This window comes from Chiloscyllium punctatum, chromosome 18 (genome assembly GCF_047496795.1).
Source record: "Chiloscyllium punctatum isolate Juve2018m chromosome 18, sChiPun1.3, whole genome shotgun sequence".
In the NCBI taxonomy this organism is placed as follows: Eukaryota; Metazoa; Chordata; class Chondrichthyes; order Orectolobiformes; family Hemiscylliidae; genus Chiloscyllium; species Chiloscyllium punctatum.
In genome coordinates, this window is record NC_092756.1 from 94,347,985 (window position 1) to 94,362,593 (window position 14,609).

The 14,609-nt window shown below is 38.4% G+C and overlaps 1 protein-coding gene across 2 annotated transcripts in view; it reads left to right on the top strand.

The window, feature by feature from the left end:
- The window catches only part of LOC140489350 (kinesin-like protein KIF18A), a 67,430-nt gene extending 55,875 nt beyond the window's left edge, over positions 1–11,555 (top strand). Inside the window, exons 15-17 of one of the 2 annotated variants that reach the window (XM_072588815.1) lie at positions 75–161; positions 2,936–3,009; positions 7,355–11,555. In XM_072588815.1, the coding sequence (XP_072444916.1) occupies positions 75–161; positions 2,936–3,009; positions 7,355–7,497 (304 nt within the window). In that variant the 3' untranslated portion in view covers positions 7,498–11,555. Of the gene's footprint in view, positions 1–74; positions 162–1,994; positions 2,906–2,935; positions 3,010–7,354 lie in introns of those variants that run through there. The other variant, XM_072588816.1, reaches the window with a different exon arrangement.
- Positions 11,556–14,609: the final 3,054 nt, after the last annotated feature.

Here is a 14,609-nt window from a genome sequence, read left to right on the forward strand (position 1 = left end):
GGCTGGGTCATCTATTTCAAGGTTTTTATTTTTCCCACTTTGGTCAGTGATGTTCTGTCATTGTACTTTTGCAGGTCAGGGCAGACACAGATGTTCACCGCCACAAATCCAGCAGCCACTGCTACTCAGCCGACAACACAACGGAAGAGACGGTCTTTAAGGTCTGTCAGCAGCAGTTGGAGTTCATAACTGTCTTTAATTTTGAGATTACGTTCAAAGTTCTGACAAGCGTTTTTCGTTAATGAATACTCCTGGATCATGAAGCTGTTGTTAATTGCTGCAAAAGGTTAAGATTAGCTAATACAATGTTTTTGATTTTTATCTTTAATGTAATGCTGCTAGCATAATTTGTAAACTAGTTTTGAGAATATACTGATTAGTCAGTGAGGGAGCTGTGGTATTCCAGTCGTGTTCCAGTAACGTTAGTAATTTTGGCATGTAGGAATAAAATATGTATTTCCTGAGATAAAATACTATTAATGGTAAGTGCCTACCCACCAAATAGCAACAAGAGTAGGTCATTCCGCCTCTTGAGCCTGCTCTGCAATTAAATTACATCCTGGCTGATTGCCACCAAGAACTTAATTTGAAATGTGGATGAATCGTGTTTATAGGGCACTGTGGAGTTTTGCACAAAATGAGGATGTATTTAAAACCAAGAGGTTACCTAGCAACATATCCACAACATAACTTGTGACTATGGTATCTACCTTTTGAACATTAATCACCTAGCTATAGCGAGAAGAATTCTATTGACTCCAATGTTTTAAGCAAGTAATACAATTTTCTTAATTTTCTTCCTGCAACAATTCCTACAGAGCTTTTGGCAGTCCTTACAACTAATAGTAGATACAATGAAATGTAATGGAAATGTAGTAGTTGATTTGAGTTTGAACTTCCTTTTTATGCATTCCTGGAACATGGCTGGCCCACGATTATTGCCTGTCCTTAGTTTCTCTTGAGAAATTGATGGTGAGCTGCCTTCTTGAACCGCTGCAATCCATGTGCTGTAAATAGACCCACAATGCCATAAGAGAGGGAATTCCAGGATTTTGACCTAGTAACAGGGTAGGAATGACAATATATTTCCAAGTCAGGATGGTGGGTGGCTTGGAGGGAACTTACAGGTGGTGGTGTTCCCATGTATTTGCTGCCCTTGTCCTTCTAGATGTATATAGTTGTGCGTTTGGAAGTTGTCCAGGGTTCTTGAGTGAATTTATGCAGTTCATTTCGTAGGTGTTATACACTGCTGCTATCAAGTATCAGTAGTGGAGGGAGTGATGTTTGTGGATGTTATTTCAATCAAGCAGGCTGCTTTGTCCTGGATGGTGTCAAGCTTCTTGAGTGTTCGAGCTGCACCCATCTAGGAAAGTGGGAAATATTTCATCACACTCCTGACTTGTGCCTTGTCGATGGTGAATAGGCTTTGGAAGTCAGGAAGAGGGTTATTTGCCACAATATTTCCTAGCTTCTGACCTGCTATTTTAGCCACTGTATTTATCTGGTGAGTCCAGTTGAGATTCTGGTCAATGTTAACCCCCAGGATGTATATAGTCATAGATTCAGTATTGGTAATACCACTGATTTCAAAGGGCAGTCATTAGATTGATTCTTATTGGAGATGGTCATTGCTTGGCATTTCTGTGGCATGAATGTCCCTTGCCACTTGCCAGCTCAAGCCTGGATATTATCCAGATGTTGTTGCATTTGAATGTGGCCTGCTTCAGTATCTGAGAAGTAATGAATATTACTGAACATTGCTCAATCATTAGCGAACAGCTCCACTTCTGACCGTATGTCTTTATTTTTAAAAAGATAGTATCACAGGTAGCAAAAATAATTGGACAATTGTACTTATTCTGCCACCCACTGAAAATTATCAATAGACTCATGTAGAAGTTGCAGTGTAGAAGTAGATTCATCATGTCAGTGACAATCCTTTGTAAGAACAATTTAGCCACTCTCACCTCTGCCCTTTCCTTATCACCCTGCAGATCTTCTCCCCCTTCAAGCACGAAGTACCTCCTTTTTGAAAGCTGTGATTGATTCTGCCTCCACCATTCTAAGTCAATGCATTCACTATTGAAGAAAGATTTTCCTCATGTCACCTTTTAGTCATTTTAAAACCTCTTTTGCTCAGTAGAGTCTACATTTACTATATAGTTTATATGCAGTATTATGATTAGTGTTTGTGCATCTAGATGTTTAAATCTTTTATTGCTTTTAGTTTACAGCTCTGAATCTGGCACAGAATTTTGTTATTACCAATGTAAATGCCACAGGGTAGGATTTCTTGTAGAATTGACAACTGTTGGACAGCACATAATGTTGGAAACCACTGCCACTTTGATCAAGACGTTTTCTATTATAAAATACACCCAAGTTCAGCTGCTCATTATTTTGAAATGCATTTACTTTCCTGATAATGTTAATGGTTTTTAGATCTCTTGATAGTGATAGCATTTCATTTGTCTAGAAAAATACAATTGCGTATTGTGTGCTCCTTTCTGGGAGAACTCTTGGAAACTTCACCCTGAAAATACTTGTTGGCGAAAGGGACTGGTTCATGAAAAAGTGCTGGTTTTAACTGTGAAAAATGTCTTGTGCTCCTGGACTGGAATGAGCAGAGATGAGGCAAATCAAAGCAGCTCTAATTCCACCATTGTATCAGTTCAGTTTTCATTTGAAAAACGTTGACTGTGGATTTTTCCATTTGGTCAGTATAATACTGAAATATAATATTCCTAGATACTAGCAGCAGATGTTTCAAGTAAGTAAACCTGTCAACAATTGTTGTAATAAACATTTTGAATGTAATAATAGAATGTAAGGACTTCATTTCTTCAAGTCTGTTTAATTTTCAAAAGTTAGAATGGAAATGCTTTTGTTGACTCTGACAGGATAATCATTCTTCTACTTGACATTTATTTCTTAGTGGCATTTCAACCCACACCAATTGCCAGAATAGATCCAAGAGGTCGCAAGTCTGCAAGAATCGACCATTGTCAGGTATTTAAGAAGAATGTTAACAATATTAAATATAGGATGCTGTTTCACGTGTAACATTAATATTATGTTCTCAGATGATGGTACTATTGGTCAAGTCAGATTTCAGAAGACCCAGCTTGATAGAGGTTGAGGCTATTTAGAAAAGGTGTTAATTGTACATGAGAAATGATCAATATTCCAAGCCATCTAAATATATACAACAGTTAATGATCACAAAGCATATAGCCCAACAAAGTTTTAAACTGTTTCCCAACACTAATCATTGGAGAGACTAAAGACCAGAGTAATTTTAACCCTTGTCTTACATCTTTAATGTTCCAGTTAACTTGGTCATGGTCTATGGAGACAATTGGATAAGTGCATTCCAAATCAACTGACCTGAATTTTTCCACAAATCTGCCAACCCAAACTTTCTCAATTTTAATAAACTGAAGGTTTCTAACAGAGTGCTTCTGGTTTGGAAGTTTCACAAACCTTCTGTTAAGGTAACACTAATCCTTAAAGTCCTAGGACAGAAGCCAAACTTACTTCTCAACTCAATGCTGGTATCCATTGAACTGCTTGCTTCTAAACTTTTATTTAAACTTATTCATCCTAGCTTCTCTGAACTGAATTTAAAATTAAGCTAACATGTTTGTTCTACTTGTTGTAAACCCAAAAACATAGACATCTTTCCAATAACACCATAGATAAATACTGGAAAAGGTTATGGAAGGATCCCTGACCTTGTTTTTATTTTTAAAAAGCTTTCATAAATGTAACCAATACCTACATGTCACTATTTCAAAATACCATTTCCTCTACACCTTTCATAAATGGATGCTATGTTATGAACCCAACTGATAGTAACACTAGACAGGTCAGATTCCATGATAGATTATATGTTTTAGTTATATAACTGAGTTAGTTTGGTGGTCAGTCACTGAATATTTAAAAGAGGTTGCCAATGTACTTTCAAAATGAAAGTATGATTGAAAGAATAGATTTTAAAAAAAAAGCTAAATGCCAATTTGGAAGAATCTTCTAACTACCCAAAAGAGATATTCAGCTATTTTTTTCCCAGCAGTCTCCTTTACAGACAGTTAATCTCTGTACAGTGTCACTTCTTTCTTCACTTTGAAATTTCTTATTCAACTGACTAAGTCAGAAGTATTTCCTCTCAGTGAATTTCTGCACATTCATCAGATCTGATTCTTTCCATTATTGTCTTTGTCCCTCCACGTACAGACAGCTTCTTTCTGAAATCAAAGGAAAACGCTCTTTTTTTCAAGTTACTTTGACTATTTTTAAGCTGTAAAACAGCACATCTGCTAGTAAGATCTTGAATTCCATAATGAGCCTGCTTCTGGTCTCTCGCCTCTTTCATATGTCTATCTCTGGGTGATAAAAGCTCAACTTAGTAGTACATTATAAATCTTCATCGTACCTTAACGTATTACAAATGTACCTTTCTCATAATATTGATTGGTGCTTTGTTTCTGGAGAATGAAGAAAAAGAAGTAATACGGATGCAGGAGATAGAATTGCACCTGTTTTGGTTATTGAATGGGGCAGTGGCCTAGTGTTTCTGTTGCTGTTACTCCTCTGTCCAGTGCTTACAGGCAACTTTTAAGTGGCAGGAGGAAGTCTTGAATATGCTGTTATCATCCAACTAGATGTCTACATCTCCTACCACGTTCCCTTAGAATTTCTGCTTCACAGCCTTTGCCCTGTTTACTGAACTGCTCCACAGCCTCTTTGTAATGACATTAAATAGAACACAATATATCTCACAACTGGTAATAATCTGTGACAGATTAGACATGTCCTTAGATTAGCTTGTACTATATGTTTTATTGTACTATAATTTGTTTACCTCTTTCAGAAACAATTAATTTCTGTCTGTGACAACATAGTAATGGCTGGAAAATTTGTAGGAAACACTGGACATTCTATGATATAGTTAATTGTTTTATAAACTGCTGATGAACTGAGTTTATGACTGTACATCATGATTTGGATATCAAAATTGAATTAAAATCCAGTGGATAAAATCAATCTTCTTCATCACTATTTTAAATATAAAGTTGTTGACTGGAGAATGTTTAACAGCATTGTCAAATTTGGATCTGCTCTACCATGAGTAAATTCCAAACTTTTCCCCTTTTATTGAAAGTTCTTTGCTTCCAAAACTTGATGTTTTTGGAAAGTTGATCAATTTCAACTTCAGTTCTTATTTTGCTACAATTGGTCTTGGCCTAGAGAAAAGTACTTCTGATTTTCACAAAATGACTTCCATCAGCCGGTAGGAATTAGTCATCAACTCAAAATAAAATTCTAAATGCCATAAGTAAAATGTTGGGATTTTTTTTCCTCCTTTTGGTTTTCTGTTCAGTTGCAGCATTCACAATCTGCGAGAAGTGTCTGCCTTACTGCTGATATTGAAATTTAAGCTAAATAGTTTTTAAGCACAGATGTAAACATTTATTCCTTTCTTGGAATAAGGGCTTAGATCATCTCAAGCATGGAATAAATGTTAGCATCTGTGCTTGCTGTTCAAAGGGTCAGAACACTGATTAAGTAGTGGAGAACTGAGAACTCACTGAATCCAAATGTAATGGACTTCAGTGGCAGTGATTCGATTGATACATCGATTTACGGTCACACAGGAAGTTTTAAATTCCTTCAGTATTTGACCTGTGCCCAGTCCTTGATTTATTAAAATAAATTTGCAGTTCCATGTAGTTGCCCTCACCCACTTCTGACTCTCCATTGGGATCCTGCTTGCAAAGCACATTTATTTACACCATGAGAACTGACCTGATTCTGCCAGAACTGATAGCATTCTGCTTTCAGTAGCACAGGCATTGACAGTAGACATCTTACTACAGAAAATACACTGTATTTGGATTTCCTATAAGGCTGAAAATCCACAAGTGAATGCCACAAAAATCTTTTCCAAACTTCACCCAGCTTTCCCCAACCCTAACCAAGGATCTTTTGAATTTTGGTGTTCAGCAGTCACAGCTCGACATGAATCACCATTGGGGTAGTAGGGATAATCAAACTGTTTGGACATGTTCTGGCACACCTCCAGGAAAGGTGTGTCTTCATTCTAAACTTTCTGGCCCAGAGGTGGGTTCACTATTATCACCCATCCCAATTTGTATACTTGCATCAACCTCCCACTTATTTCTGACAAAAGCTCCCAACAGCTTTGGGATCCATTCACAAATCATTACAATGTTTCGTTCCCTCATTGTCTTGCTTCCTAATTTTGGATACACTGCTTCCTCATTTTGGATTTAAAGTGTAAATGGAGGAAAACAAAATCTCGCTGTCATTTCAAAGTACACTGGATCTCCCTGTTGCTCTTTTATGAAATAAAATGAATTAGTTCGAGAGGTATGAAAGTGCACCAAGTCTGGTCTCAGTAATCAATAACTACAGAGGTGATCAGTCTTCAAACTACCACTGGACTGCACTCGTGGCATAATTTCATCCAGGCCTGTGAGCATCATTCCCAAGAAGAGGGGAAGAAGGCATGATCAGCTGTAGCTCAAAACATGTACATCCCTCGAGAAAAGATGGATTTGACCTCCGCCTCGATATAAAATAAGCAGCTCTTTAGCTAATCAAGGCTGCTGCTGTTCTGAATTTACAAGTTTAACAGTTGTGCTAAGAGCCGTTTAAAGAAAAAAATTCTCTTGCAGAAAGATGAGTGTTTTGTGTTCCTCTTAGTTGAGGAATGTTGCTGGGCTATGTAACAGGAATTCTGAGCTGAATGCAATCTTAGTTGTGGTCCAATCATTTCCAGCCCTGATGAGCATACAGTTGACAGCAACGTTAGTACAGTTATACTAATCATCCCCGTTCACTATGATGAGTATTCCAGATTTCTACACAAGGCCAGCAAAATGTTTCTTCTTCTACCCACACAACCACGCACTTATACACACTCACTGTCTCACACTCTCTGTCATGCACACACACTCATAATCTCTTACTCACACACATGAACAGGCAGAGAATAAACCATGTGCAGGCAGATGGGATTAGTGTAGAATAGCATCACACTTGGCACAGAACTGGTGGACCAAAGAGCCTGTTGCTGTACTGTACAGTTTTGTTTTATTTTGTTCTGTCTATCTTTTCACTGATTCACTGAGTAGGAAGACAGATATTAACAGCTCAATAGGTTAATAATTCATTCCCTAATTGATCTGTGCATCTGATACTCAGTCCACCTCACAGGTTTTAAACTTCTATTCATACCTTCTTGGTATAAAGTTTCAAATATAAAGAGTGTGGATTTTGTTTTCAGTAAAATTATCACACATGACCTAATCATTTTTTCCTTACACAGCACGGTACTCCAGTCCAAGGTTACGATCAGTGGGCAAGAAAAGCACGATCAGCAGTAAGTTGCCTTCATTCCCAATCAGCCAGGACTTTCAATTCCTGCCACAGTCCAATTCGAAGAATTCAAATAAAACATTTGCTTTCTGACCAGTACTTCTTGTGCAGACGTGATACAGTGATTAGTTGGATTCGTTTGCTCTTGTCTAGACTGTCTGTATTTGAAAGTAGACCTGCATTGTTAGTATTGATTATTAAGTAGTCTGGTTTTGCTTCCGATTCTACAAAAGTATCATAATTTCCCCATCATAGTTCACCTTTCCATTCAGGCAGATATGGATCCAAATCATGGGCATTCTGTTGTCATTCTCTGTCTCACTCTGTTGGTAACCAGTTGGAAGTATGATGTGATTTGTGTTTTATCATGTTCACTGATGGAGTTATTTGCTGTGCTCCAAACTCATCTTATGGTTTTGCTGAATTCTAGTGAAATTTTCCCAATGAATGAGGCGACTTTGTAGAAAAGCTGTATGTAATCTCATAGATTGAGTTCACTTTAAATGTTATTATCCATCATCATATCATTCTCAGCTTTGCTATAAATTTGCTTTCTTGTTAGTTTATGCAATTTTTTAGAGAGGGGGCTGATTTTATTTGTTAGCTATTGGATGTGCTAAGGCTCAACTAAACAGCAGGCATGTTTAAGAAGTTGCAAAATGGATTAGAAATAAATCCAATGACAGATTCACTAGAAATTAACTGGACAACAAACTTCTTAATTCTTATCCTTTAACAAACAAGACTTTCAAGAGTGACTGTCAGATCCAGATCAGTCGGTGCAAAGAAGAGTTGCATTCCCCAAATCAAATTCTAAAGCCCAGCTGTGGTGTCCTCCCTTAACGTCTGTTCTCCAGAGTGCATTTCAGTCAGTGATGTTTTGTAAAACAGATTTCCACACCTCAAGGTGGATATTTTTTCCCCTCGATTGACCATTTTCTCATAGTATATGTTGCACTCAATTTTGCAATGAGATGCATTCTTAACAGGAGTAGAGATAAGTTTGTGGTGGCACAGTTCTGTTTTTTGATTGACAAATTAGGATTCAGATACAATGCCTTTGTTAAGATGTACTAATCTTATCCAATGATGTTTACCTTCATGAATGGCTGTTTTCAGAGTAAGGAATGTGGCAATACACACATGAGGAAGAGCAACATTCCTTCTATTTGAATTGGACCACACCTTTTCTTTTTACACGTGGGAGGAGACATTGTACTCACTTTCCCAAACAACTTAATCAAATTCTGATTTGAGTCATGATCTATCAAATTGTTGAATGTTTTTTGTCTCCCTGGGAATTAGTATTGCTGCACATAAACATGATTCAGAAGCTGCAAAAAACTGGAACTGTGTTAATTCTGGTAATGCCATGCAAACAAAGGAAAGTTTCTCTAAATGTGAATATGGGTCAGCATCAGACCTTTCAACAGCCATGCAATCAACTGCAGGATTTAAGCATGCAGTGCAAAGTGTAGAGATTTATTTAACCATTTCTAGGGCAAAGTACAACTTCATTAAAATTGACTCCAGAGCACACAATATTAGCAACTGATAGGTTTGAATTTAAGAAAGTCTATAAATAATGGTTTATTTCTCTGGGTGTAGTTCCTCTGGGCCCTTATAAAATATGGTATTACCCATTTCTATCGACGTTTGAATTTCAAACAGATAAATGGTTATAAAAGGCTCTTTTATTTCTTTGGAAGTGTTAAGTGATATGTAAGTGATATATAATTTAATCTGCTTTATATATCACTTATCAGTTTTTCAAAGCAACAATATAGGTCCTTGTGATTTGTAAAAGTCTCACTTAAATTAGGATGAACCCAGTTCAGCAAATTACAATACTGTGGCATGGTGGCAGTTGCTCTAAACAGTGATGACTCAATAAATGTATCTGTGGTCTTGAAAAAGAATTTCTGGTGCAATTCTTAGTGCAATGCTGACTGTTGCTATTCAGACATGTTAAATACAGCTTTACACACAAAACAGCAGCAATCATTGGCATGCTGACTCCACTCTGGTTGAGGAGTTGTCTTTCTGGCATTGCAGTTAAGACTTCCAGAATTTCAGAAGCTGAATGACAGTTTAGCAATGCTTGCTTCATGCCCGAATTAAATGCGAAATGTGTCAGACTTCATTCGGATGTATAGAATTCTGTTTCACGAAACACATTGACTGCTGCATCTCAGGGAATTTTTCAGTTGCAATTTTTCTCCATTTCCCCCCTTGATGTCACTGCAATGCATGAAGCTGATGATCCATTCAAATCAGGTCAATGTTCAGTAACCGATAACAGGTAAAGGTTTTCCCAATGCTGAAACTCATGGATTATATTTACAGAGGAACCTCAATCATCCGAACGACAGGGGTGGGGAGTATTTTATTCGGATAATCAAATGCTGGATAACACAGTTTAGCCAAGCATCAGGACTTTGCAATCTTGTCCAGATTATCCAAAATTTGGATAATTGAATGGCGGATAATCAAGGTTCCTCTGTAGATTGTTGAATATAGATGATCAGAGTGGCACAGGTTTCCTTTCTCATGTATAGTATTCTTGTTTTTCTCTCTCTATATAGTTCTCTTTCCTTAAGAACTTTTAAAAAAATGCTTCTCTGTGATGGAATTAAACAGTAGGGGGAGAAAGGTTTTAAACAGTTGATCATTTGTGTCTAACATTTCAAAAGAAAAGCTTCTGATGGTGTCTATTGCTGTTTAAAAATTGTATGTGTGCACACACTCAGGTTGTGCTGAAATGTGTTTTTAAAGGGAGATTTATTTTCTAAATTGTACGTGGCACTCCAGTGTTGATCTTGTAAATGAAAATTAATGAATCTCAGTAACTATGTAATGACAATTGCAGCACTTTCACTCAGTGAATGACTTCACCACTTTTTTTCCCTGCCTGTGGTGGGATTGCTTTTTGTCAGTTTTTGTGGGTGGTCAAGCAACATGGACTTCAGAGTTGCCACCAGCACTTCCGCAGAATAAGTCCTGTCTAATGAACAGAAGTTGTTCTTACTCTACTGCAAATCACAGTGATGTGGTATAGAAACTCCAATATGGTTTCATTGCTGAGTGAAAGTGTAAATCAAGGCTACCCTTTTGATTTTACTGTAGTCAAGTAATTTGTAATGTTGGATATGTGTATATAACTTAAAGGAAGTGATATAGATATTTTGTTAAAAGCTTTCATTCATTTTTGGTGCTGTATTTTTAAAAAATTTGTCTTTTAAGTGTCTGTTAGGTGCAAAACTCCTATGTCCCTTAGTGTGTTTAAACATAAAAGTACTGATTTTATTAGTGTTGTGAGAGCAGCCATAAAATGTAAACATGAAACATGTCCATTGCAATATATCAGCAAATATAGGATTTTTTTCTACTGTTTTCTACTCCGTCGCAAGCTGCCAACGTTACCTGGCTAGATGTTACGCAGTTCATACACTTAGATGCATCAGCTAAATTTGTGACAGAAACCAAACCAGAAGTTATTTCACTGCCATTAACTTGCCCCTGATTTTCTTCAAGGTTAATTTAAATTCCTGCTGATTTACTAGTACTTAATTTGCAATCTTTTTCTTTTAAGTGAGCATTTGTGATTAGGTGAGACACAGTAACATTGTCGGTAACCTTCTATTTCATTATTGTGCATCATAGTTGCTACTGAAATCACGAAATCAGCACAAGACATAAAATCCTATGTTGCTGCAGTAATGAACTCAAGTAATGTTTTGTTACACTGACATCCATTTTATATTGGGTCTGTCTTCTGTTCAACTCCATAAATACCAATCCACATTGTCCAGCATGAATAAATAATCTACATGACAGAGATCTTGGAAATGTTCTAATTCTTAAGTACTGCAATTTTTTTGCTGATATATCTCCCATGTATTATCCTTTTTCATTATAATCTAGGCTGAGTTGGTGTGAAGGGACTCTTGTAATTTTTTTACATTGAATGAAATTGAACTAACTTGTCTTGTAAGTGGTTCATGGTTTTTTTTCTGAACGCAACTGGGGACAAAGTCGTTATTCTGTACAGTGCAAAGTTGCATTTGATGACTGCTCCCTTTTTCTTGTGTTGTCCAAAGTGATAATTGTCATATTTTATCTAATTTTTAAATAAAGATTATTAGTAACAATATTGTGTGAATGTTGAGTTATTAATTTATATTTATTACACTTCATTAGTCCTTCCTCAAACTAAAATGGCAAGTGGTTTGATCTTTTACTCACGTTTCTACCATGTAAATTTACTTTAATTTGGCAGAAAATTTCATCCTCATACTTTTTTATTATCCATTAAACACAAAGGTATGGTTGTGAATGAACATAAGTCTCTTGTTTTACACCCTAACCATATTTGCTAGCCTTCCCAAAGTGAATTTAATTGTTTATATCTTGTGGCATCATAAGAGTGTAGATTTTCAGATTCCTGATGCTTAGCAAGGAGCTGGACTGGTACTGAATGAGAGCAAGTTATATGGACAGCCATATGATTTCCTCAGCTGGTTTTAATTCCTTGAAGAAACTGGAGAGGCAATTTACAGAATGCATTTCCCTCATTGACCTTAGGATTTCCTGTCTACTCGTCGATTCCATACCTGTGTTGACGTGTCTGTTCATAATGCTCCAGAAATGGAGTGTGGTTCAGGCTTGATGGAGGAGCTGGGTTTTCCCTTTGTTGTAGAAGGCTTTGTTATCAGTCTTATGAGCTGGTATTTGATATTGCTGCAGCAGTTAGATTATTGATGAAGGAGATGCAGCTATTGACCAGTCAATAGAATATATTTAATCATTGTAGATTCTGGTGCAACTTTTTCTTTGTGTCAGTTGTGTCTCAGTGGTTAAGACCCTCAACTCTAAGTGAGATTGTTGAAGGAGCCGTCATTTAGATGAAACATTGAACTAAGCTCATGTTTCCTCCCTCAGGTGGATATAAAAAATTTCATCATACTTTCAAAGGAGAGCAATGTAGTATCTGGTGTTCTTGCTGCTATTTATCCCTCAGTCATTATTGCATTGCAAATAAGCTGGTCAGTATATCATTTAAGCTTTTGGGACCTTACTGTGCAAAAAGTAGCTGACAGTGTTTCAACAGCTTAGTGTTCTAGGATACAAATGCTATAGAAAGAGGGCGAGAGAGAGGGGGATTGATGTTGTTGATGAGTGATAGCATTACTGCTGTATTTAGGAAGATATTCCTGGGAATACATCCAGGGAAGTTATTTAGATGGAACTGAGAAATAAGAAAGGGATGATCACCTTACTGGGATTGTATTACAGAAATTGAGGACTGCAGATGATGGTGATTAGAGTCGAGAATGTGATGCTGGAAAAGTAGAGCAGGTCAGGAAAATCGGCGTTTCAGGCAAAAGCACTTCATCAAGAATTAGGCTGGAAGCTTTGGGGGTGGAGAAATAAATGGGAGGGGGATAGAGCTGGGAGGAAGGTAGTTGAGAGTGCAATAGGTGAATGGAGGTGGGGGGTAATGGTGATTTAGTTCGGAGTGGAGGGTGGAGCAGATGGGTGGCAAGGAAGAACGCCAGGTAGGGCACGTCGTGAAGGCGATGCCAAGCTGGAAGGTTGAAACTGGGATAAGGTTGGGGATCGGGAAATGAAACTGGTGAAATCCACTGATGCCATAGGGTTGGAGGGTCCTGAGGTGGAAGGCATTCTTCCTCCAGGGGTCGGGTGATAAGGGAATGGCAGTGGAGGAGGCTCAGGACCTGCATGTCCTAGGCAGAGTAAGAGGGGGAGTTGAAGTGTTCAGGCATGGGGCGGTGCAGATGGTTGATGGGGGTGCCCCAGAGATGTTCTCTGAAGCACTCTTTGAGTAGGCATCCTGCCTCCCCAATGTAGAGGAGACTGCATCGAGAGCGGTCGAGAGATACAGTAAATGATGTGTGGAATTCATTGCCACGGAGTGCAGTGGAAGCCGGGACGCTAAATGTCTTCAAGGCCGAGATTGATAGGTTCTTGTTGTCTAGAGGAATTAAGGGCTACGGGGAGAACGCTGGTAAGTGGAGCTGAAATGCGCATCAGCCATGATTGAATGGCGGAGTGGACTCGATGGGCCGAATGGCCTTACTTCCACTCCTATGTCTTATGGTCAAAGTGCAGGTGAAAGGCTCCTTTAGTACCTTGGAAGGAGGCGAGGACGCAGGTTTTGCAATTCCTGCAGTTGCAGAGGAAGTTGTTGAAAGGGGAGCATAGACCTGATTAGTTAGTCGTGGAGGGAAAGGTCTTTACAGAAAGCAGATAGGGGTGGGGAGGGAAATAAATCTCTGGTGGTGGGGTCCATTTGTAGGTGACGGAAATGGCAGAGGATGATGCAACGTATACGGAGGTTGGTGGAGTGGAAAGTGAGGAAGGGGGGGTGGGGTTCAAGGGCGGAGGTGTAGGAAGTGGATGAGAAGCTGTGGAGGGCATCATCAACCACGTGGGAGAGGAAATTGCGATCTTTAAAGAAGGAGGCCATCTGGTGTGTACTGTACTGGAAATGGTACTCCTGGGACCAAGTGCGGTGGAGGTGGAGGAATTAGGAATAAGAGATAGCATTTTTACAGGAGGCAGGAAGTGTAATCCAGGTGGGTTTGTAGAAGATGTCATTGTTGAGTCGGTCACCATTGATTGAGTTGGAGAGGCCCAGGAAGGGGATGGAGGTGTCTGAGATTGTCCAGGTGAATTTAAGGTCGGGATGGAATGTGTTGGTGAAGTTAATGAACTGTTCAACCTTCTCGTGGGAGCACGAGGTAGTGCCAATACAGTCATTGCAGCGGAGGAAAAGTTGGGGATTGATACTGGTATAGCCGCAGATTATAGATCCCCTAATAGTCAGTGGGAAATTGAGAAACAAATTTATAAGGAGATTTCAGTTATCTGTAAGAATCTTAGGGTGTTTATTGCAAGGAATTTTAACTTTCCAAACATAGACTGGGACTGCCATAGTGTTAAGGGTTTAGATGGAGAGAAATTTGTTAAGTGTGGATGAGAATACTTTCTGATTCAGAATGTGGATGTTCCTACCAGAGAAGGTGCAAAACTTGACCTACGATTGGGAAATAAGGCAGGGCAAGTGACTAGGGTGTCAGTGGGGAGCACTTTGGGGCCAGCAAGCATAGTTCTATTAGTTTTAAGATAATGTTGGAAAAGGATAGACCAGATCTAAAAGTTGAAGTTCTAAATTGGAGAAA